This window comes from Balearica regulorum, chromosome 12 (genome assembly GCF_011004875.1).
Source record: "Balearica regulorum gibbericeps isolate bBalReg1 chromosome 12, bBalReg1.pri, whole genome shotgun sequence".
Lineage (NCBI taxonomy): Eukaryota > Metazoa > Chordata > Aves > Gruiformes > Gruidae > Balearica > Balearica regulorum.
Genome location: NC_046195.1, coordinates 22,933,038 through 22,958,372, shown reverse-complemented (window position 1 = coordinate 22,958,372; position 25,335 = coordinate 22,933,038). Strand labels below are relative to the sequence as shown.

General features: G+C 40.3%; 1 protein-coding gene across 5 annotated transcripts in view; it reads left to right on the top strand.

The window, feature by feature from the left end:
* UACA (uveal autoantigen with coiled-coil domains and ankyrin repeats) overlaps positions 1 to 24,079 on the top strand; it is a 39,966-nt gene extending 15,887 nt beyond the window's left edge. For 2 of the 5 annotated variants that reach the window (XM_075764336.1, XM_075764339.1), the window contains exons 4-19: positions 335 to 399; positions 1,300 to 1,357; positions 1,841 to 1,911; positions 2,017 to 2,123; positions 3,056 to 3,237; positions 3,683 to 3,720; positions 5,016 to 5,102; positions 6,248 to 6,355; positions 7,434 to 7,466; positions 7,961 to 8,059; positions 8,262 to 8,298; positions 9,211 to 9,263; positions 10,587 to 13,274; positions 13,917 to 14,069; positions 15,004 to 15,069; positions 15,779 to 17,627. In XM_075764336.1, coding sequence (XP_075620451.1) covers positions 335 to 399; positions 1,300 to 1,357; positions 1,841 to 1,911; positions 2,017 to 2,123; positions 3,056 to 3,237; positions 3,683 to 3,720; positions 5,016 to 5,102; positions 6,248 to 6,355; positions 7,434 to 7,466; positions 7,961 to 8,059; positions 8,262 to 8,298; positions 9,211 to 9,263; positions 10,587 to 13,274; positions 13,917 to 14,069; positions 15,004 to 15,069; positions 15,779 to 15,850 — 3,917 coding nt within the window. In that variant the 3' untranslated portion in view covers positions 15,851 to 17,627. The other 3 variants (XR_012837411.1, XR_012837410.1, XM_075764337.1) reach the window with 3 other exon arrangements.
* Positions 24,080 to 25,335: the final 1,256 nt, after the last annotated feature.

The following is a 25,335-nucleotide window of genomic DNA, read 5'->3' as shown; positions in this document are numbered from 1 at the left end:
AGTAGAATCAAGGGGGAAGCAACCATTGTATCTAAAATGATGTGGATGTTGCTCTAAACTCTTGTGAAATCAATCTATCAGTCTAATGACACATGTATGCTGTTTCATACGTGTAGCATGAGCAGTAATGAAGCACGTGGAATTATAGAGGAGGCAGAAGACAGTCTCTTGAGATGAAATAAACTGTTAATGCTTTAGTGAAGTACAAATTTCTTATTAGAGTTACGTAATTAGTAATAAACTTTGAGAAACAGCATAGGCATGTTGAATTTGTGTAGTATTTCTAAAGGCATGTTAAAATAGATCCTGAATTGATGTTAATATCTCTTTTTAGGTAGAAACGCATTGCACCTAGCTGCAAAATATGGACATGCTTTATGTTTGCAGAAGCTGTTGCAGGTACTGAAAAATACAACTTGTCATGTTTTTTTATTCTTCAGAAGAAAAAAGATGCTCTTAAATATACTGATTGGAAATGGGATATGCCACTTACCTTTTTTTTAAAAAAAACCCAATTACATTCTTCTTTAAAAACAAGACAGCCATGGGGAAAAGACCTTTTCATATTAAATAACAGGTTGTAGCTGACAGAGTGCTAAAATAAAGAAAATAAACGTCTTTTTCTCTCTTCACGTAGACAATCAAATCAAGTTGTGGTTTCTACCTCTTAAAGAAAACAGAATTGAGTGTCTTTTGAAAGACTAGTGCTCCTTTTCTGAATACACTTGCATTTAGTAACAGTAACGCTGAAAGATCTGCTCAAGAGTAGTGTTCTCTTCAAAAAACGAAGCATTTGCATCCAGTAATCTTTCATTAATGAAACAATATTGGGTGCTTGTCTTAGGTTTGTGTGATTATTTTTTTCTTTCATTTCTTTATGCTCACTTGATTTTTTTTGAACTTTTAATGGAGTCTCTTTGTCTTTTGTTTACTTGATGCATGTCTGCACACAGATATAAATGGTATGTTTTCTGTGGAGGACCAGTACTAGTAGTGATACTGGCAGTGAGGGAGTAATGGCAAGTAGTGGAGAATCTTAGCCATAGTGAACAAATGTTTGAAAAGTCTGTGATGAATTGTGCATTTTCTGTGCATGGTCTTAACTCTACAAATTTGGATCAATGTGTTTAGAATGTTAAAGTCCATGGCTCTTTCATGTATGTCAGTGTATTTGTAAACTGCAAACTTACTTTTTTTTCTTAAATCAGTTTTTATTGCTTTAATTCAAACCTCAAAATGTTTCATGTTTTAAGTGCAATCTGAATCCTAATTGATAACTGGGGTTACTTGTTTTAACAGTACAACTGTCCAACGGAGAATGTGGATCTTCAAGGAAGAACTGCTCTTCATGATGCAGGTAAAAGATTTTGCTTTTCTGGTAACTGCAGTATGAAATCTAGATTTAATTAATGGATTAACTTTCAGATGGGCCAAATTCTTCTCTTTTTTAATTTTGGTGACTGCAGTAGGAGATTGTTTGTGTTGTCATGACATTTGTCCTCAATAACAAACTTACTAACAGATTTAGCAGAGGTTTTAGGTCAGCAAGTCTCTTCTGATGCTCATAAATTGTCTAGTAAAATCTTAAGCAGTGTGTTAGAGCACTGATGTTAGTAGGTTTACTCTGGATTGTCTGAGTCCTCATCATGATACGTGGTGTCTTGAACAGCAGTTTGATTTCTTTCATGTGCTTCTGTGTGAGAACTAAGTCATAGAGCCTGGCCATGCTTTAACTTAGTTGCCTGAATTTTTGTGAAACAAATACGTCCAAGGAGGTGTTTGGGGTTTTGCGAAGGCTGTTCTCAGCAGTATGACTTGCTCTTTCTTTTTCTCTTGAAAGCTATGTCAGACTGTTCCTCTAGCATACAACTACTGTGTGATCATGGGGCCTCAGTGAATTCAAAAGACGGAGTAAGTTGCTGCTTATAGCCATATCCTGCACAAACCCTATTGGAGTTCTTGTGCTTCCTCTGCTTTCTCTCCCTTTCCTGATTTGTTTGCCCTTCCTCTCTGCAGGACGGGAGGACACCGCTAGTGCTGGCCACTCAGATGTGTCGTCCCACGGTTTGTCAGCTTCTGATAGACAGAGGAGCGGATGTTAATGCCAGGGACAAACAGAACAGGTAATGCCTGCGGAGTGCTGTCATAATGCCTGCTGACATTTACAGGGCAGAAAGCTTTCCTTTGGCTTTTAGGCTACAGAATAAATACGCTAAATGCAGTGGAAAGACCCTGGGATTTATTTCAAAGTAGATACGCCAATTCAATAATGCAGATAAGCTTGGCCTTTTTATTGCTTGTTCGTGCATCTAAAATACATATAGGCTTGTTACTGCCAGCAGAGAAACAACAGTTGGTTTTTTAAGGGTTTGTACAAAGCTGCATCTTGCACCCTTTGGGATCAATATGCAAAATGGGTTGTGACAAAAGTGGTACTCTGTCAAGAAGTACTGGGGTCCCCTTGGAGTTTCTAAGGGACCTAAATGTCTTAAAATGTTTGCTTCTACATTCATGCAAGGGTCAGGGGAGCCGTTTCTATTTGTAGCTGGTACTTCTGCCAGGTATTTCTTGGAGGATGATCACCTGGTGGCCAGTGGATGTGAGGCTGCTGTGGAACAACCCATGGGTACTCGTGTTCGTGCTCTGACGCTGGCGTGTGTTTGGAAGATGTTGCCAGGGCTCCCAAGCACTTGCCCAGACTTTGGCTAAACTTTTGTCTTGTGTTTGTTGTCTCTGTTGATGTGTGTATCTCGAGAGGCAGCCAGAAGTCACATGAGGTTTTCAAAGCACTGGGTGGCTGCCTCAAAGGCAGTAGGTTTATGCTGGGTTTTGTGGAAGTACTGCTATTATAGTGGTTTTGTTTGCTTTTTAACAAATGTTTAAACACTGGCTAAGTGACTTCTTAAAGCTTAGTTTCCTCTTTTGATAGAGGAAAGATTCCTTGGCTCAAGTTTCCGTGATTAGACATAAGTGTACAAAGGATTATTTCTGTGATTGCTCCGTTAAAGCGTGACATCCCCTAATCTCTGAATGCAACCTTTCTCCCCATCCTCAGGACTGCCTTAATGTTAGGCTGTGAATACGGCTGCAAGGATGCAGTAGAAGTTTTGCTCAAAAACGGTGCGGATGTTAGTTTGACTGATGGCCTTGGTCATGACTGTGCTTACTATGCCAGAATTGGTGACAATATTGACATTTTGGCTTTAATAAAAGCTGCTCTTGAGGATTCCAGCAAAGGTATGAAGAACACGGCTATAAGTTTGATGTTACTCTTTCATTTGAATTGTTTGTCTTCCCACTGCTATGTCTTCAGGATACTGTTCTTTGGAGGGCAGCTGTAGTCCTCTAAACAAAAAGGTGATGAACTGCCTGTTTGGGAGGGAAAGAAGGCTTTGGGTTTCTGTTTGAGTTTAGTAAAGCTTTTAAGGTTAACGCAGGCTCCAATGCCTCAAGGTATTAACGTTGCTGAACCTGGCATTACAGTATTGATCATAAGAATTATTTAGCCTTATCTATAGAAAGACTTTGTACATGTGTTTCCATATTTAATTAACTGTGGGAGGGAAATCTGTTTCTTGACATGTCCTCCCAAGACTGACACTTGATAGAAATAGCTGAATGTGTTGCATGAGTCTGTATGAAATGTGGTTTTTAACTTCCTATTTTTGTGGTGCTTTTTTAGCAAGAGATACCATGAAGAAAGGGCAACCTGAACAAAAGGTGAGGCTGCTTATACTAATTATCTCCTAAGGCTAGTTTCTGAAGGAGGTGTGACATGGCACACAGTGTTAGTGAAGTTTCGATTTTTTTTTTACCATGTTATGCTTTCAATTTCCCTTTTGGGGTGAAAAAAGAGTTACAATGCAGGGCCCATAATGCCCAGGGATATTTGAGCCTGGGTTGGAGCCAGTGTTCATTTTTATTAAATTTTCTGCTGTCTCAGGCTGGAAGTGAGCTATTGCTGAGCAAGGAGCTGACTTTTGTCTGTCACTACAGTATCTTCAAAACTTGTTGTTCTGCAGAGGTGTCCCCCACCTGATGTTCCCAACATATGGTGGGGACACCTTATGTTTTTAAAACATGTTGGGGGAGTAAAACTGAATTGTTTTTAACTTGCCTAGAAAGATTGTTTCCAAGGTTTAATTCAAATGTTCAGTATATATCACAGAAAGAAAGATTACAGGCTTGTGGTGTAAATTTTACTGGGCTTGTCTCTGCTGTGAAACCGGCCTATAAATGCAACTAATGAGTAAAATTACCTTCTGTAAGCTACTGATGAATGTGTAGTATTTTCTTTACCCACCATCAGTGCCTCATTTGATGGAGGACAATGTAAGAATTATGAAATATTTCAAGATTTTTGTAATTTCAAGATTCATAATCCAAAGTAAATGCCTGATGCTGCTCAGCAGGCCTGTTACTTCAAGATTGATGCTATATGTGTATGCTGCAGGTCAAACAAAACTTAGGTACTTTTTTTGCTTCTTGCCACATCTTTATACCGAAATACAGCTCTTCGAGACGTGATGGTTAGGCCTGTTAAATCTCTTCAGGGAGGTGTTGAGTGACTCCTAGTACAAGAGTAATATTGTAGGTGTCAAACTGAAGGAGGTGAAGTGTAAGCTGCTTACTGCTGACCACTGAAACGCAGTACGCTGCTGGTATCGTTGAGAGGGTGATTAAGATTGTGCTATGATGCAAAACCAGTTCAGTATTTTTCGAATTCTTAACTTTGTATGTAGCTGAGAAGACTGCCTCTGTAATCAGATGGCGTGTCTATTTCTATTAGAAGAATACTCAGTGATGTGCCTATTCAGGATTAGAGTTTTGACCGGCATCCCATTTCCTGTCCGGGTGAGGTGAGGAGTGACCTCTTGCTGAGAAGCAATCTGTCAGATGGGAGCCGCGGTAGGATTGTGCCCTGGGCAAGCTGAGCGCAGCCCACCATCCCCAGAAATGGATGACTGTAGAACACAACAGGAATATAAATTAATGCTTTACTGTTGCAATAACAGATTACTAATATGTCACAGAAGTGGAATCGGCTGCATGCGCAGGAGGAGGTGAATGTCAGGCTGTATCAGAAGGAACATAACGCTCAGGTAACCGAGAGGGATTTCTATGACTTGCGTATGCCATGTGCATAATGAGCCAGACATACTAAAGACAAGATGTGCTTGTAAGTAAGCATTGGCAATGCCATTAAGAAAGGTCATATATATTGCTGTTTACTTAAAACTTAATTGCATGAGTGTGTAATGTAGCCATTACGCAGATCGGCACCAAACTTTTTCAGGAAAGAAATAATTCTTTGTGTAACATAGTTGCAAGTCTTGTCTTAAACCTACCCATCTCTTCACCTTCTGTCCCCTACTTTCACCTGCAGTAAAATCACAGGGTCACAAACCAGGAATATTTATTTTCTTGTATCATTCTTGAGATGAGTGTTTAAGTGTCTCACTGATAGCAACCTGTATCATAATTGTTCTACTAACTAGTATTAATTTTCTCATCTTGTTAATATGTCACTACAGTTCTCGAAAAGGTAAACAATGTTTTAAGCTATGGGGAACAAACCACTGAGAAATTGAGGCCTTTGTTCCAGAAGGATTTGTAATAAAAGGATAAAGATCTCTAAATACAAATTCTCTGGTTCGAGCTACAGCAGTTAAGGCAGTGATTATCAGGCAAGAGTTAAGCAGCCATTATTGGTTGCATGTGAGCACTGGGCTGACTGGTAGCGCAAAGATCCATCACTTTCATGTGTTGGATTCATTATGAGTTGCTAGAGTGATTCTTGTGGCCGCTGGAACAGTTAGCACACTTAAAGGTTGCTGTGTTTCCTGGTGCTGAGGCTTTTTCATGACACCTCTGGCTGCAGTGGTTGGGTTCCAGGAACTGTTTTGCCATTGGTTATTCTTACTTAGCAGACAGCAGGTAAGCAGCCCTGTGAGCGCTGTCAGCATTGAATGTAATCTTACTCTGCTCACACTTTCAAAACCTGTATGTACACTTATACAAGTGAGCTGCCTAGAGCTGAAAAGCTTGAAGACTCGAGCTTGTGCTTATGTAAACCTTCAGAATGAGACAGACCTGGAGTAAGGCCACAGAATTATTAGGGGACTTGTAGGCAAGGCTTGGTGTCTTTACTGACTGTTAAAACTGTTGGTTCAGACTCTAGTTTTCCCAGTGTGTATAGTGTGGTGTTTTGTGGCTTTTTTAATCTTGTTTTTACTTCCTTTTTAAGGAATTGGAGTTAGAAAATCAAGATTTGAAAGATCGAATGAGAGAAGTACAAGAGGAGCAAAGGATGCTGCTGGATAGAATCAGTGGGCTACAACTACAATTGAATGAGGTAAACCTAGCATTGGAATAACCTGCCGTGAAAGCTATAATGACCACCTGACGCTGACAGAGAAGGCTGGTAGAAGTAGAGAGGAAAGCATGTGTAATTAGGAATGCAGTCTTTGCTGCTTTCCTGTGAATTATTTCTATATGTGTCACGATCACTTTATTCTGCTGCAAAAGCCTCTGGTCTTGTAGTAATATTCAAAATGCGAGGAGACGTGTTACAAAGTCATTCACTGATACTCATAACTTGGAGCAATAATATTTATGGCTATAACTTGCAGTGTAACATGAACCACGAGGTGCTCTGGTACATTGTACTTTGGAGAGTAAACTTTATCCGCACAATTCAGCGTAGGTGGTGTGTGTCAGTACTTTATCATAGCCATTGCTTATTTTCCAGCTTTTACTGTAAGTGGAAACTGAGAGAAAAATACTCATTTGGCAAAAACAGAAACAAGGGTTTTCAATAGGGAAATTCTCACCCAAATTTGAAACCCTGTTTTAAAAAAAGTTCCCTCTTAGAGGTCTAAATATGACCAGTACAATTGAGGAAAAAAAATAACACCAGGGTTTTTTTGCTTTGTGGAGGCTCACATTTGTTCCTTCACTGTATTTTTTTCAGGATGTACATCTAAAAAGTGTATGCAGCTTCCCCTATGTGTGGCACATGGTTAGAAAGAATATTTCTTCTGGTAATCATTGGCTTGTCTGAACTTATCTTAAGCATTGCCCTTATAAAACAAACAAAACCCACAAACTCACTCCTTAACACTCAGTTTCCAAAATCAGCAGACTTCTACTGAAAAACTGTACTCTTATGCCTCAGTTGTGTATGATCTAGATAATTGAAGAGACATTCCAGTTTCCTAGTATGCATATCAAGGGCATCGCTCTGTCAAACACCCTTAACTTTTGGCAAGAGAGAAAACTAAACAGACATTGGTGGTAGATGGAAGGGGGACAGTCAGAAGCAGGTAGCATTAGAAACTGGGGTAGACTTGTCAACTAATGAACTGTGTGTAAGCCCCTAAGACATTCTTGAAAAAATGATTTGTGGGGGAATTTTTTTGTTATTTTTGCAGGAGCAAATGTTTGCAGATGATCTTGAAAATGAGGTATGATACATCACCTTAAAGTGTAATAGAACTATGAAATAGGGGAAGTGACTATTGCATTTCAGTAATGGTATTTAAAACTATAGAGATAAAAGGTATCTGTAAATGCTAAATGAAATATCTACTGATATGCACTCAGTGTATACAGCTGCACAGCGCTTCTATTGCTACAAATAATATATGTAATCCCTATGGCACCTTTAAGGCAGACTTGATATTATATCTCTTTAGTGACTTTCAGTAACGCAGAACTAATAAATGCAAATAAATTAAACAATAGCAAATTATGTTGGTGCATATTCCCTTGACTCATTCTTCATGATTCCTCTTGCAGAGGAACAGCATTGTGGAAGAACTTCAGAATCAAAAATTTAGGGATTCTTCAAGTGCTGATCTTGGTTGAAGTTCTTTCTAAACTTTTTTAAAGTTGCTTGAGACCTTATAAATCTGGCTGTTCTTGTGGCTTTGGCTATTTGGCACTCTTTCTCTTTCAGAAAGATGAGTTGAAGAAAATCCTAACTACCAAGGAAAAACAACAGGAAGAAAGCTTAAGAACTATTGAAGCACTTAAAGCTAAACTCAAATATTATGAAGTACGTTAATTGACTTAAAATGTAATACAGCAATTAAGTATTTACTATTGTAAATATCAAGCAATTTTAAATTGTTGAAAGTTTTAAATGGTTGTCTCATTGTAAAAGTTTTCCCTGCCCTTTAATCCCTTGCTTAACGTATAGTGAAAACTCGAAAGGAATTTTCAGCTTTATTTTTGTGTTTCTTGCTGTTTGCTTTTAGGTTGACTTTGTAGGATCTGGAAGTAACTTTGGTAATAGTAAGTATATTTAATTCTTAAAACTTACTGTGCCTGATGCAGTGTTAGAGTACATAGACAAAGGGTGTGTTTTCTGTCACCTCTTCCTTTTGTTGGTCGTACCTATAGCCAAGCATAATACGTGTGTCCTCACTTCACACCTCACAACAGTGTCGCTGGCCTTGGTTGTGTTTGTACCCTAGTGCCAGTGCACTCTTGATCAGTCTTGCTTATGAGTGACTGGTCTGGTGAAACGTGCCTTGTAACTCTGCAATGTTTTCTAATACTGTGAAAAACAAGCTGAGCAAGATTTGTGCTCCAAATGGAGTCTTGCCCTTTCCATCCTTCATCTTACAACTCATGTCCAGCTTGTGTCAAGAAAACTCTGGTCGTTGTGAAAGCTTGAGTGTAGCCAGGTTTAAAAGTGACTTTATACACAAGACCTCAGCCTACACTTCTATTGGAAGTGATCCCATTTCCAGAAACCAAAGTCTTTTGCACCCAACTTGGTTCCAGGCCTATCTTGCACTTGTGTAACTTAAAATGTTACTTAAGCTGTCATGAGCCCTCATGAGAGCTGTTTGACTGCCTGTCAGGAAGGATCACGTATTGGAGTGCAAGAGGATGCTTTTCCCTGGTGTGTTCATGTGCAGACATGCAGCCAGCAGCTCAAGGTGGCTTTCATCGCTGTTTAGCAGAACAATACCTAGCCTGGCGTAGTGAGGGTATTTTTCCTTAAGAAGTCTGGACAACGTCCTACTGTGTGACTTAATTAAGGAGAAGTTGTTTTAACACCAAGTACTTAAACACCAGCCTGCAGCCTAGCGCAGTCCCATTGAGCAGAATAAAATTAGGAAGGAAAACCGTGGTTCTTGTGATTATGTATTACTGTTTTTAAACAGAGACTAAATGCTGTTTGCTCTGAAAATCTAGGAAAAGAAGATATATTACTTAAGCAAGGCCAAGTGTTTGCTGTGGAATCACAGGTAATAAATATTTTGCCACTTGAGAGAATTCTAAGATAGTTACGCTTGGGAAAGCTAAATATACTTATAAATGTACATACATTAAACATTTCTGAATACATTTTCAGTAATTTTTGCTTTGCTATGTTTATTTTTAACTGCTGGTGCCCTCTAGAGTTACGTATGTGACATAGCGTTAAATGCTGGGAAACTCTTGGATGCTGAATGGTCTGAAAACAACCAACAAACTACTGGATCAACAGTCACAGTGTAAAGTGCAATTGGGTTTTCATCTCCGTAATTCTTTTTTACTTCTGATTTTTAGCTGGATTTAAAGACTTTATTTTCCTGCCAGCTATACAATAACTTCTGATAGCTAGCTACCTTTTAAATGATTCAGTTATAAGGGTCAGGTGGACCTTATTTCTATATGAGTCATATACCACAGGGATTCATCCTAACTGACAAGATGTTCTGATGCTTGAGTATTTCAGCAGTAATGCTTCCAGCAGAGAGCGGTGGCTAGAAATAAATCTGTACATCCTAGGCTTTCTTGCTGGATTTCACAGATATATATCTATCTTGTATGTTCTGCTGGTAACATAGAAAAATCCAGTCTCTTCTGCCATGTTTTACACAAGGTTATCCCAGTGGTCTTAGGAAAAAGATGGGTGGGAGGTAGGCACAAAAAGCCAACTGACCAGCCAAAAAAGCCCAAACTATGTCCCACGCAGGAATTAAGTGGCTTCAAGCTGGTCCTGCCCAGAAGCTGCATGAGATGTTGGAGCAAGCCTGTGCCACGGGACACGGCTGGTAGTGAAGCGAAGCTTGGTAGTGAAGATCACATGGCAGGAGGGCAAAACTGTTGTTTTTCTTTGAGATATCCTTTACTGCACAGGAAACCAAATGACTGTTTTCCTCAGTCTTTTCAGAGAGAAGGTTCTGTTAACCATAACGTACTCTGTTCTGTTTACTTTTAAAATTATTTTCATGTGCTTGAGGGATGGGGGAAATCTCTTAATTTATTAAACTTCTAGCAGATGAGTGATTAAATATGAATAACAAGGGAAATGAATATAGTATACCTGCACTTTAATGTTAGTAGGGTCTGATGATTGGGAAACAGTAATGTAGAGCTATATTCAAGGTTTTTATTGTTAAAAGCTGAAATATGTGTTCTGTAATCTGAGCAAGAATAGGTTAGTGTGTTTCAAAGGAGAAAAATCTCAAATTTGATGCTCATATCAACATAGGTTTAAGACAGTGATGTATATGACAAGTCATACGTATATGACTTGTCAAACTTGTAAACAGGTATCCATTTTTGTTCCGATTTGTCTTCAGTCTAGGTCAATGCTGAGACCCCTGGAGCTCTCCCTGCCTAACCAATCATCCAGTTCCGAGAAGGAAGCTTTAAAGAAAGAACTTGACAACGTGAGGACCTGCTATGGTGCGGCAAAAGAAGAAATCGGCAAACTGCAGAGAGAACTTTCTCACAAGGTATCTGAATGCAAAGCTTTGGCATCTGAGTGCGAAAGAACCAAGGCGGAATCTGATGGACAGATAAAACAACTGGAAGATGCTTTAAAAGATGTGCAGAAAAGGATGTTTGACTCTGAAGGCAAAGTTAAGCAAATGCAGACCCACTTTCTTGCTCTGAAAGATCACCTGACTAATGAAGCTGCTTTGGGAAACAGTAAGCTAACAGAGGAGCTGAAAGATCAGTTGAAAGAAATGAAAACGAAGTATGAAGGAGCCTCTGCTGAAGTGGGAAAACTAAGGAACCAGATTAAGCAGAATGAATTGCTGGTGGCGGAATTTAAGAGAGATGAAGGAAGGCTAGTGGAAGAGAATAAAAGGTTGCAGAAGGAACTTGTTAAGTTGGAGATGGAACGAGATAAAAGGGGAAGAAATGTCATGGAGTTAGAAGGGCAGCTCAAAGAAACAGCAGCAAAGTTAGCCCACTCTGTAACTTCAGAGAAATTTGAAAACATGAAGAGTTTGTTGTCAAATGAAGTGAACGAGAAAGCAAGGAAGTTAGCAGAGATGGAAGGAGAGCGTGACAAGCTGCAGGCAGAGATTCTGCTTTTAAAGAGGGAATCTGAGAGTCAGAAAGCTAAACTAGCTCAGCATGTAAAGCCAGAAGACCACGAACAAATGAGGAGTGGGTTTGAGCAAAAAAATGAGGAACTTGAGAAGACAATTTCTGAACTATCACAGAAGAATCAGACTCTGCAGATGGAACTTGAAAAATTGCAGATTGATAACAAAATGCTTAAGCAGCAAATCCAAATGCTAAAAACTGAAATAAAAAGCCAGAATGTGCCTTTAAAAATTCATGAAGAACTGAAGAAAACAAATGATCTGGCCGTTGGTGACCTGACCAAAAAGCTTTTTGAAATAACAAAGAAGTACAATGAAAGCAAAGCAGAAGCTGAAAAGTTGCTGGCAGAGAACAACCACCTAAGTGAGAATATCGGCCACTTCCAAGCTGTATACCTGTCTCCAGAGCAGCACAAAAAAGAAGTGGAAGCCTTAAAATCTAATGGTCTTGAACTTGAAAAGCAGCTTGCTGAGCTTCAGAAAAAATATGATGATGAGCAAGCAAAAGCATGCAAACTAGTCTCAGAAAATGCAGTCATAAGGGAGACTCTCAGGGATCAGTATGTGTTGGCTACAACACATGAGGAGGTTAAAACAGCCTTGAATAACACACTAGAGAAGACTAACAGGGAGCTGTCGGATCTGAAGGAAAAAACTGAAGAGATAAAGCAAGAATTCCTGAGGGTAAATGAAGAAAATGGAACTTTGAAAAATAAGGTGAAACTCTTACAGAATCAATTACAAACTGAGCATATAAGTTTAAAAGATCATGAAAGTACAGTGACTGCTTTAAATAAAAGTATGCAAGAACTTCAGGAGAACAATGTTGCGATTACGGCTGAATGTAAGAGGGGTCAAGAAGAAATTTTGCAGTTGCATGCAGAAATTGAAGCCCAAAAGAAGGAACTTGACACAATTCAAGAATGCATTAAGTCAAAATATGCCCCAGTTGCCTCCTTTGAAGACAGAAAGCAAAGCTTTGAAGCCACAGTAAAGGAATTAAAAGCACAGTTGCAGGAACAGATGCAGAAGTACAGAGAAAGTGAGGAGGAAAACGAGAAGTGCAGACAGGAGAACGAAAAGCTCAAAAATGGTGTTTTCTCCATCCAAAATGACTTGCAGCAGAACTATATCCTTGCTGAGAAATCCCGTGAAATGGAAAAAATGTTTGCAAGCAAAATGGAGGAGTTGAATAAGCAGTTGAGGGAATTGCTGCAGAAATACACAGATGATAAAGAAAAAGATGAGCTGCAAGAGAGTCCCAAGCAGCCCGTAACTCTGCAGGCTCAGCCCCTCACAGTAGAACAAATTGAAGCCTTGAAGAAGGCTCTTGGTCACACGATAGAGGATCTAAAGGAAGCCCTCCGAAGTAAGAAGGAATGTTATGACAAAGAAACGCTAAAAGTAGGAGAACTACAGCAGGAATTGTCAGGTCTAAAAGAGTCTTCAATACCTTTGGTAGAATATACACAGATGAAGGAAATGCTAGAACAAGAAATTGTAGTGATCAAAAACAGCTTGAAAGAAAAGGAAGAAGAAAACAGAGTTAAAAATGAGGAGATCTTGAAGTTGCAGTCTGAGATTCAGCTTACTCAACAAGCTTTAACAGACCTGGAGAGTAAAGAAGTGATTGACATGTCAGAATACAAATCCATGAAAAGTGCTCTGGAGGCCCAGATTAATAGCATAGCTGAGAACTTGTCCAATATGAATAAAAAGTATGAGGAAGCATGTGAGGAGGCTTTGCAAGCTAAAAAGAGTGAGCTTTCTTTAAAGGATGAAAAGGAGTTGCTTCAGTTACGGAGTTGTAGTATTGAGCAAGAAATTAAAGACCAGAAAGAAAGGTGTGATAAATCATTGACAACAATTATTGACTTGCAGAAGAGAATACAGGAATCTGCAAAGCAGGTGGAAGCCAAGGATAACAAGGTAGGATGTCAGAGTTCGTCACCACTAAACTGAAAATGTCAGGAGCATTAACTAGATTTCAAATATAGCCACTGAAGTAGTCACGCACGACTTTGTGTATGGAGCGTTAGGTACCCAGGGCTGGCCCACATGTGCTCAGATGAAGTCCTTGTTTTGGTTGCGTTATACTACACTTCTGTAATTCCTCCTACACTTTGGGCATCGTGTGTAGTGTTTAAAGCTGAGTTTCAGACTTTTGGGGTATAAACCCATTCTTTCATGGGAGCTGTATTTGTTTAGTATCTCTGGCTTGCCTTCTGACTGCTCGTTGTCCTTTTTAGAAATTAGACCCAGAATATCCTTATAGCGTAAGTTGTTTCTGTTGCTGGCTGACCTCCAGGGTCTGTACCTCCACACCTCACAGATTTCAGTGCTGGGAAGCTGAATGTGAACCAGTGATAGCATGTCATAGAAATGAAGTCCTCTGTCTTTGTGAACTCTCTTGGCTATTGTGATGGCAAGCTGGGACAAAGACCCTTCAGTGCTTGCTGAGCTTCATCAGACTTCAGAAAAATGTTAAAGAATATTTTTTTTTTTAGTAGTTTTCAGTAGGTGAGGCATCCTTAAATGATGGTTTTGTGTGCTTTTTTTTTTTTTTGAAAGATAACAGAGCTGCTTAATGATGTAGAGCGGTTAAAACAAGCTCTTAATGGCTTGTCTCAGCTTACATACACCTCCGGAATTCCCTCAAAGAGGCAGAACCAGCAGGTTGAAATGCTCCAGAACCAAGTGAAAACACTACAACAGCAGCTAGCTGTAAGTAATCGCGCAGGGTGTTGTCTGAAATGCAGTAGCACTGCTTACAGATTCTTGTGTAAAGGAGGTCACAGGAACACTGAGGCTGGTTGTAGGCTTAGACCTCAAAAGTAGAGTATTCACAAATTAATATTTGTTCCCTGATTGCTTGCTTCTCTGTAAACTTGTCTACTTCCTTCTGTACATTAGAGTTGTGACATTTGGGAACTTGCCAGAAAAAGAGGAGACAAACAATTTAGAGAATTTGTGCTTACGAAATACGCTGCTATAGTTCACGTCAAGACTATATGCAAGTTCCATGTTAATATTTTCTTGCAAAAAACCTACCAGGCATGTATTTTCTCACTTCGAGAGAAAGCAAGGTGGTCCTTTCTTAATGGATTTTATTTGTGTTTCCTTGTCTGGAAACATTGTGAAGTATATTGCTTATCATTAAGTACTGACAGTAAAGGGGAACACTTTATGGTAAGTGCTGTGATTTTGTGCACAAACACATTTGTGGCCCCTGCGACTTCAATAAAGTGTAAAAGTAAAGCTATGTATGTGAGCAAAGTCAGTTATTTGTAAGTCTGTACAGAAGTAGGATACGTCTTTAATAATATTTGCAAGGTTGACCCTTGTAAGGCAAAGTGTTCTTAAATTGGGTGGTTCTAAAGAGATAGCTGATGCTATTGATGAAACAGTTTTTAATCTTAGCACCAGGGCTGGCACACTAGATGAGCCTGTCTCTGATAGCCTTTCAGCAAAATTGCTTTGCTACAAGTAAGCAATAAAAAAGTGAAGCGGTGACTTTTTTTTTCTTGATTAACGGAGTGGATATAGCTAACTCTAACCTTGAAAACACAACAAACCAAGCCCACAAAGTTGGAAATAGGCAAGAGTAGATGTTAAAAATGTGATGACTTCACCTCCTCTTCCTCTCTTCTCTTCATAGGATGCGAAAAGGCAGCATCAAGAGGTAGTTTCGGTTTATCGGACGCATCTTCTTAGTGCTGTACAGGTATGATCGTTCCAAGTTCAGATTTGTTTTACTCTGTCATCTCAGTGTAGGGGTTCTTGAGACATGTTTCTAACTGCTGTACTGGAAGACCTTAAATAAACTTGAAACTAGCATTAAGTACCTGTTTTCATGTTGAGAGTTTTAATTTAGAATGGACTGATCCAACAAAAAAGCAAACAATAATCTCATTGTGCTGTCATCTTGCTACCACTTGTCAATGTGTAAGTACGTATAGCAATAACCTGCTCTGAAGGGTGATGGTGTCTGCTTACTAATTCTGCATCACCCCAGGTAACACTGGAAAGAAGTTGAGTCGAAGTTGGAAACTTAATGCTCAGTGGCTCTCGCTGAACAAAGAGCTGATCAAATAAGTCAAATCTAATGACTGGAGATACTTAAGCGTGCAAAAGAGGGACCGTTACTACAGCAGCAGGCTGTGGAGTCCAGAGGATAGGAACAGTAATTTTTTCCCACATCATATTTTAGTAAAGGAAACTGCTGTGTTGGAGAGGCAGACCCTTCCTTCCCTCATGAGAAAGAAATAACAAGATTCCTAAAGTATTTCAGATTTTCCCAGAGTGGTGAAAATACAGCAAGGAGTTAAGACTTTTGGGTAGTTTTGAGGAATCTCCTGATATTAGCAATGGATGTTTGGCACTTTATGGGATTTTTTAAATTTTTCTTTTAACTAAGTGTTTGCTTGCTCTAGGGTCACATGGATGAAGATGTCCAAGCTGCTTTACTACAGATCATTCGAATGAGACAGGGACTTGTTTGCTGACGGGCTTAGTGCCATTGCTCTTGAAGGCTGCTGCATCTTGTACGAGTGCTGTGATTACGGTAGTGATAACCTTCATGAGATTTATAAAATTATGATAATATAGCTACAGTTAGAACCTCCAAATATGAAACAATTTACAAAGTTGAAATATTTTCTCATAAAACAGTAAAATAGGGTGACACTTCATTAGATTAATAAAAGATGTAGAAGGTCTTTTAAAACTGGTATACAAGCTGACTGTCAAAATGATGACATAGTAGTTAAATAATTTTAATGTCTGATTGACCACATACTAAAGCGAGGCCTATACCCAGAAACTCCAGTTTATCCTATAACTTGAACTCTCATGGTATGGTTAAAAATAAACTATATTCAAATGAGCTTGGCTAAGTATTGTAGCTGTATATCTCCTTTAGTGATTAAGAGAAAGTGGCTATTTTGTCACATGAGCTGATCAAGACATACTACAACATGCATAGTAAATCAGCTGCAAAGGTAGATGAAAGGTATTTAGGTATACGTTGTAACTTGGCTGGCCAAGTTACAGATTTATTTAAATATAAGCTTAAGAAGTAGTGCCTTTGCTTTTTGCAAGACTTAAATCAGGTTTTCCATCAAAACACTAACTCTTATGTTTGCCTCCCCCAAGACTTTTCATGAATGCTTTGTAATATTGATTACTGTAGGCTAAAAAGTTGGGACTGGAGTGTCATGGTTTGTAGAGCAGTGTTTTGATCTAAACGCAATAGTCCTGCTTCTATATAATTTCATTCTTCATTAGCCCTAAGATGGGTGCAGACTGAGCAGCTCATTAAGCTGTACACTAGATAATTCAGGTATTAGATTTTCAAACACTATCTCATGGAAGCTTAAGGTATTTTCCTCTTAGCTGTAAAGTATGTACTATAACCTTATTTATGGAGAAAGACGCAAATAGTAAGGATTAATGAAATGAGAATTTTTATTTGCTTGGAATCCACCTATTAAACAAAACAGGGCTTTGTTTTTAATGGAAGGATGATGTTCCCATAAGTAAGTTTTATGAAAGAAGATATGAAATTCGGGACTGTTCAAAGGAAGTAATTGAAGAATGAGCCTGATAATGTATGTGGCTGTTTTAATAGAGCTAAACGTTGTAGAGCTCTCAGTAGCCATGTTAACTTCACTCTACTTAGTTGAAAGCATTTGCTTGTAACTAGGAAGTAGGAATCTGGCACTCTGATGCAGAAAAGACAAACTTCCTTTTCCACGTTCCTGAAAAATAAGGACCTAAGTCAGAGTGCTGAGTTCTCTGCTTCGTGTTAACTGGGCTTCCCAACACGCTGTACCTCACAGGCTTTTAGGTCTTTTATTTTTTTAGTAGTAGTATGTTTGTTTCCTTTTTTGTCCCTTTTTGGGCAGACTCTTGTTATGGAATTGAAGAGACAACTGCCACAGAGAAGGATACAGACATAGTGATGAATGTGTAGGGCAGTTTTTATTATATAAATACACTAATATATTTTCTAAAATATGTGTCTGTAGTTAAACAGATCTGCTGCTGCTTTCCTTTAATTCCTTAGAGGACTATTACAGAAAACATCTCAGTACATATACGTTACTTTTTAGCCAAATTCTTTTATGATTGCATTACTTGAAACTCTTATTAGAGAGGATTTGTTTTGATATACTAACTCTGGCATATTTTGATATTGTATGTTTCCTTATTGAGGGAGTTCTATGTATGTTTTTCTAAATTCTCCCATATTACATTATCAATAAAATGTTTTCTTCTTTTTTTATTGTAGTGGTCAATTCTGTAAAAGGTAAAGAAATGCAAATAGTTTGGCAAAATAGTCTGGGTAGTGAAGGATATTGAACCTGCTTGAACGCTCTCACGTACCAGGTAACACGTGGTTTTAGAGGTCTGCTAGGATTGTGGGGTTTTTCTGTTTCCAGAGTTTATGGTTGGTAAAATTTTGGTGACTGGTGGAGACTCAAAGCTCCTGCGAGTTAGTTCTGCAGAGTAAATCAACTTTGGCCACTTCTACACCAAACAGGGTGAGCCATTAGGTTTGGGGGTGAGCTGGTAAAGTTTTACTACCGCTTTTAATGAAAGCGTATTCACTTAATAGCTTACGCTGCTACCTGACTTCGTGCTAAGCAATCTTTACAGAATAATTTCTTGGCACTACCGAAGTCCATTCATTCAGTGTGACAAAGCAAAGGGCTCTCTAATTTCACCATTAGCTTAATTTTTGGTTCTTTGGATTATCTCATCCAGCCAGTGGGACATGAAAGTGAGTTAAGGTTGTGAAGTTGTTAGGGTATGAACAGTGTAAGTGAAGCTTTACTGTATTTAAAGAATGACTGGAACAATGGTTTCTTCCTTGGATCTTTGCAGGAGTTGCTTGTATGCAGAGTTAGTAAGCAGAAGCTCTCTTTGGGGTTCTTGTGAATCTCTAATTTGACTGTGGGAAAAGTGTATGAGTGTATATATACATTTGAGGTCTTTTTCTGAAGAGAAACTGGCACTTAGGTAGAACTGTTTCAAGATTCGATATGTCTAAACCTTCCCTCTGCCAGTAGATATGTTCTGTCAACTTTACCGAGTCAGCTAATCTACAGTGTATTGTGAAGTGCTTTTCACTGATAATTTTGATAGCTTTATATAGTCTCAGGTGTTCTATATGGGTATTTTGATCTCCAACCCTTTTTTTCTGCACAATGAGACTAATTATTTAAAAGCTTTTTCAATTCTGTTTACATCCTCTTATTTTTAGTAGACAAAGTAATTTCTTTCTGCTAGAGTATTTTACTTCTGCCATCTTTGTTTTAAGGGAGGGAAGATTAACATGCCACTTAAACACCAGCCTGAAACATCTTCAAAAGCAAGCTGCTAGCTGAAAAAATTCACTGTTATTCCACTCCTTGACCTGTATCAGAGCAGATACCTGGAAATGCTGAGGTTGTACGCTTTAAGTTCTTACGGTGTTGAGACTTGATTGTTGTAACTGCTGTTCCAGCGTAGATCTGAGGCTTTTTGTTATGTTGCATGACTTCAAGATCACTTTTGCAGCTTCAACCCAGTGTCATGTTACTTGAAGCATGAATACAACTACTGGCTTCATGCCTTGCAGGACATACTGGTTTTTAAAGGAATAATTAAAATTACCATTTTTCTAAGGCAAATTCATAAATTGGTAGCTGGGGTTGGTAAGTTGTGTGAGTGTTCTGGGTTTTTTTTCCTATTTTTAAAAATGTTTCCTTAATAGTTCTCTGTATCCCCTGTTAATATGGTACTAAAAAGGAGATAATGAAGCTGAGAAGTTGCTACTTGTTGGGGGGGCGTGGAGGGAAACCCACCTAGCCCGATTGCGCACCTTCTGCAGTAACATTTGAGTTGCACATCAGAACGTGGCTGCTTCATGGAGGAGCAGTGCCACAGAGCTTTTGCCAGCCTGGGGTCAATAGGCAGTTGTGGAGTTTTTATTGCGGTTACTTTGCCCTTTGTACAACGCTGTTCTTAACAGCAGGATTGTACTTGGGAAGAAGGTCCTACCTGAACTTTCCCGTACTTACCTGGGAAGGAAGTCGTACATTAGAAATAAATGCAAAATAAAGAATGCCATAGGAATGAGAAACTAAATCTGAATTTCCTTGAGAACACTGTAATTCAGTATTTCGTGTAATAACATGTTAGCTCAAACTTTGTTACCTCGATATTGGTGATGTTATAAAATCATAGCGTGCAAGAAAGAAAGCTTAATGTTTTGAGTTTTAATAGGTGTGGATTGTTTAAATACTGTGCAAACGGGGATGTCTCCAGGCTCAAATGGAATGAACAAGTTCCTTGGCAGTGCTGTATATATTGGTTTGGGTTTTTCTGGCTCAATTGACTCATGAAGGTGAGGGTAAAATCTGGGCTGTGTCTGTTTATCAGTGAAGTTCCCATGGTGATCCGTGTGTTTGTAACATCGAGCTTGAGGTATCACCTGCCTAGGGAAGGAAGCTTTCAGTGTTAATGCATTCATGGACAAACATGCTGATAAATGGAAGGAGGAAATGGGAGGTCACAAAAATGTCAGATGTAAATGAAATACATCTGAGAGGTTTGAGGGGTGCTTCACAGAGGCATTTTGTGATCTGTTCCATGAAACAGTAAAGCAACGTTAATAAGGTAGTGCAGCTTATAATTGATTGTTGACAGAATGTTCCTATTATGCAATAGCACTTTTGAAATGAGTATGTGACTTCTTTTTGTTTTGAGTAGATGACTTGGAAATATGTCTGAATCCTGGGAAGTTTATAGAGATTACTGCTTTTTTTTAATCTAATGCTTGTATTGCTCTGCCAACTCAGAAAATTAACTTTTAATAGAAAAAACATACATATAATTCAGTCACAGCTATTAGATCAGATGGATTTTACATTAAGTGAAAAAGATGTTGAGCATTTAAGGGCCATTAAACGTTGAAGCTTTTTATTGTTGGACTCGTAGCCTTCAAGCCAGCACTCCACTGTGAAGAATATTTATTTTTACATTTGCAAAGCATGCTAGATGATGGGAAGGGAATACATTTTAAAGGAAAATAGGACATGAAAATGTGATGTTTTTCCACTTTGTGAACAGCTAGTTTTATTTCATAATAATTAGTTTTACACTTCATTAAATGTTGGGGGTTTTGCTTATATGCTCTTAGAATACAGTGGAGAAGACTTTAAAAATTCTCAGCAGGGCATCAAGTTAGAGTTTTATAATCTAATGGGGGTATTTCAAAGTGAGACAGGAATTTTCTAGAGGTCCCTCATACCTTGGGAGTCAGGTGTAGTATAAGAATTATTTTGGGTGCAAAGACACTTCCAGCTGGTGTATTGCAATACTGCTTTCTGGAGTTCAGGTCTTGTAAGATCTTGACAAACTTACAAATGATGAGTGTAGATCAGGCAAAGTTGTAGGGTGAGCTGGTCACAATGGACTGGGACAAGTGACTCTGTCTTTAACCAGCTCAATGGGGAGGAATACTTGTACTTGTGCCTTTAGTCTTAAAAACAAACAAAAAAACCCAACGAAAAACAAACAACAAACCAAATCCCCAAAAGTTGTCTATGAACATCATGGCTATGAGAAGGAATACATCTGCATGGTCAGAAGATGACCCTAACTTGCAAATTCCCCTGAAAGGAATAGTGAAGGATTCCTTGAGGGAAGCAAGGATAAGAGAGGTCAAGTAGGTGATGGTTTTTCTCAATGAGAAATTCACTTGGAGAAAGTAGGAAGAGAAACTTGGGGGGTGGGGGGAAGGTGCCAGTTGTGGGATACCAGGATAAAACTCCTTCCAGAATATGAAAATGGCTCAAGCTTCAGGGAAACGGCCAAAGCTGGTTTGGTGGTTGGTTTTTTTTTTTCTTGTGTGTATAGGAGGCCAAGGACTTAAAAGGAGTACTTGCTGCAAGCAAGAATAATGGACAGGTTTTTAAAAGAAATGGGTTGAGAAATACCCATTAAGTATTTATGGACCTGACTTGAAATTACAAAGCTGAATATGTTCCAGCTGGTGAGCTGTTACAAGAATGTACTGGAAACAGCAGAATAGGTGGTGAGGTATGATATTAAAGCTGCCAGTGCATGGCCTAAAATCAGAGAGACATTGTCCTCTAGGCTTGAAAGCTACAGCAAGGAGAGAGCTGACTGTGAGTGAGCTCTTGTGAGTTACATCCCATTTTGAAAAGCTTTAATTTTAGCTCAAGAATGACTTAAAAGGCAGCGGGCCTTTCCTGCTCTGACTGCTTCTGTGCAGTCCCAGCTGAGGTGAACCTATAGAGATGCTGATTTCTGTTGGTTGGACTGGGAGATAACAAGAGACCTGTCAAGTTGTATTTAAGAAGGCGGCACCCTACATCTCCTGGAGCAGGACGCAGCGTCGGCATGTCTAGTGGGAAAATCCAACATTGCTACTAGTGTGGTAAAGCTGGAAGAACATGGAAATTCTCGGTCTTCAATTTCTTTCAGTAAGACAGGGAAGTACATACACTTCTGCCTTTTGTATTTCAAATCTGAAGTGAAAATTACTCCAGAATATCTGCTTCTGCTCAGAGGAGGATGCTGAAATGATATATGGATGAGTACTTCCTAATGCTAGTACAACACGTGTTGTAAACAGCTACAGAACAAGTCAGTCTGCATCATGCTGTGTGCTCGGTTGAGGCACAAAGCTGGCAAGCTTAATTACTTGGAGATGTGTTCTTGACTGGCTGTGCTGCCTGATCAGGCGCTGAGCTCCCCTCTCCAACAGCGGCAGTTCGGCAGAGCACAGATTGCCCCACGCCTGCCCCACTTGCAGCAGCGTCTGCGTTTTATCGTGCCTTCAAATGGGTGAGGTGCTTGAAGGGCAGATTACAGTTTGAGACAGAGCAGGGAAAAAGCGTGCTAATGGAGCTGCTTTCTGATCTTCTAGGCTCCAATAGAAGCCAGGGGTGTAGAACAACAATTCCTGCTGGATGGGCAGGAGATTTCAGTGGGTTGCAAGGGGAAGCGTTTGGCTGCAGAAGTGCAAATTTAAAATGTAGGCGATAGGTACGAGTTCTTTAAATGCTGATCTTACAGGAGCTAGGAGTCCCAGCAGGGGCTGCAGTAGGGACTGGATTCTCAAATGGTGATATTCATGTTGTCTTCTGCCTGGAAGAAAATGACCTTGTCTCCTTTTAGGAATCCTGGGCTGTTGGCAGCTTGCTCTGATCTGAAGCTCAACAGAGTTGTCAAATTCCTGTAAATCAGAATAAGACGACTGTGTGTACACATCTCTGTTCTTAAGTCTGACACTCTCAAGCTGTTGGTGGTTTTTCTGGAGGTGCTGTGTTGATATCTTCCCCACATACAAGGAATGGGTGTGATGCACTCGGAAAACATGGGACCTCTGGTCTTAATGCATATTTTTGTATGAGAAGTGTGAGGCGGAAGTATGGTAACCCTATTCCAGCCTCAGGCAGTTAAGTCTCTTACATCCTACTATTGCTAAAAGGTAAAGAAAATCAGTGGGCATTTAAGTAGTGACACACAGAGTTCTTTGCTAAAAAGCAAAAACCTACAGGAGGTTTGGGTGGAGGGGGAGCAGGGTCTGGGAAGAAAGGTAACACGGCTCTCCTAGGGTATCCGATTTGCCTGGGGAGAGTGAGGGAAGCACAAGAATATGTTGATTTGGGCAACTTTGAAGAATCCTGGCAGTCTTTGCTATTTTTTTTTTTTCTTTCTTCTGAATGAGGGTATAAATAGAGCTGAGAGGGGAGGGTACAAGTGCACTGGAGAGGGCTCTTGAGAATCCCGGTTGTTCCCTGGTGTACCCCCAGGGAGAGGGCTGCTGATGGGAAGGACAGACAATTGCTTACCCTCCAAGAGGGTCCTTAAGGATGGAGGAAGACTTTGTGGTCAGCAGCGCAGGGGTGGCCCTTCCCAGGATGGCTGAAACTTCAGAAGGGCCTCAGTGGCTGAGAGCACTTTCTATTTGCAGCAGAAAAAAAGAGCTTTCATCCGCTTGTTTCTTAGCATTCTGTTTTTAATTTTGCTATGGGAGGTGCTGTTGGGGAAGAGACTGCTTCAGCTGTGGCTTGCCGTCCTGAGAAGGGGCTGCATTGGGCCGGCAGTGACAGCTTTTCCGTGTGACAGAGGAGGTGCTCCATGCCACGGCTCCACGTGCTGCTCACAAGCCCCTGCACAAGGGATGTTACGGTGCATCAGCTTCGAGGGGAAAGGGAGAGCACAGAGATGTCACGTTGCATGGGGGAACTTCAACCAAGCATTCATTTCTCTGCAAATGTTAGAAGAGTATTTAATATGCTTATTCTCTTGAGCTGTTCTAGAGCTAAGAACTTTGGGGATAAAGGAAGGGTGATCAACAGATCACTAGCTTCAGATTGCATGCGTCTGTCTCGTTCCTCTATAGGTGCTTCCTCTGGATCTGTCAGTGAAGCTGTCTCCAGGCATTCACTGTTGTCCTTGCCAGAAATGTGACCTTGGAAAGGTGAAGCAAGTTATTTAAACACCCCTGCCACATGCAGCAGCACAGCCCCCCATGCCCTAATCCCCATGCCGGGCTCTGGCTGGCTGATGGCTGCCTTGTGGCATCTGGGGGGGCACGTGATCGAAAGACTTCGCAGGTCACCTTTGCAGTATCTCAAATGCAATTGATGGGGAATCCAGGGACACATTTTAAAGCAAATTACATGGAACAAATAAACCAATCTGCTTCTAAAGTGCTCTTGTGCCTTTGAAAACAGTGACTATCTGCTGGGTTTTTTAAGGGTATTTTTATTCATTCCAATTGAGTTGACCTTAAAAAAAAAAAAAGGCAACAACTGAACACAAAACCCACCCCAGTGATATGGGTGTCTGCTTTGGAGATGTCTGGTTTTAATCTATGCCAGCCTGCTCAGACAGCCCCAATGGCAAGGACGTTGCAGTTACTCCCTCGCAAAAGGCTTTGCTGTACCCCAGAATCTGAGTTCTGGTGGCAGCTAGTGCCAGCTGCTGTGGGGTGCGTGATGATGTGCTTGGCCAAGGGCAAGCCAGGAAAGGGCTCTTGTAGTCCTGGAAGGGAAGGATGTGAAGGAGCATCGTTTGGGTCGGGGCACCCTGATCTGCTCTGCCTTCCTACCTGTCGATCTACCCATGCTCTCTGCCTCCTTCCTCTGCAGCAGAGAGGTCCACCATTCACTGATGTATGTGCTTGTTATTTGATGTCTCTTGGGATGAGGCAGAATTCATAGCAATAACTTTGCACCGTGGGCTGTGTTCCAAGTGTTTCTGACTGTGGGTTAGTGATCATTAACAACGTGCCTGTGTGCCATCAGATCATCTGGCAGTACAAATTTGTCTACCTCAAGCATGATCCTGTCATCATATTTGTCAGAGTAGCTAGAACAGGCAGTCCCGAGCTCGTGCTGGCTTTGTGGTTTTTGTGCCAGCTGTGGGATAACAGATGGTACCTGCTCTGGCATAACCTCTTCTCTGCAATCAGCTAAAGCTAGGCTGAGGACAGAGGTTACCTGATCTGGCACAGAGCCTGCCAGGACAAAGTTGATGTGCCAGCGCTTCTGGAATGTGTTTGAACTTGCTCGGGGAGTTTATACTGGATCAGTGCTTTGGGGCTACATGCTTAGGGCATGTTTTCATCCTGTATCAGACACCCCAGAGCTGAAAAGTGACAAAAATGCTTAAAAGAGGGTCTGAGTGTAGTCTGTGGCTGTTGCATTTCAAGCTGGGTGTGGTTGCATGGTTATTCAGATGAGATTTTCTTATGCTGACAGCAGCTGGGTTCTCAGCATCCCTTCTGGGACCAGGAGGGGCCTGGGGAGAGAGAGAGAGAAAAGGCTCTATGGCTTTCTAGGCAAGATGAAGAACCAGAAGGGGCTGTAGCCCCGGGCTAGCAAAACTGCTGCTTCAGCAAGTGACTGCTGGACTGTTGGGGGAGAGAAGGCATCTTGCTTGTCACCTTGGGGTTCCTATCAGA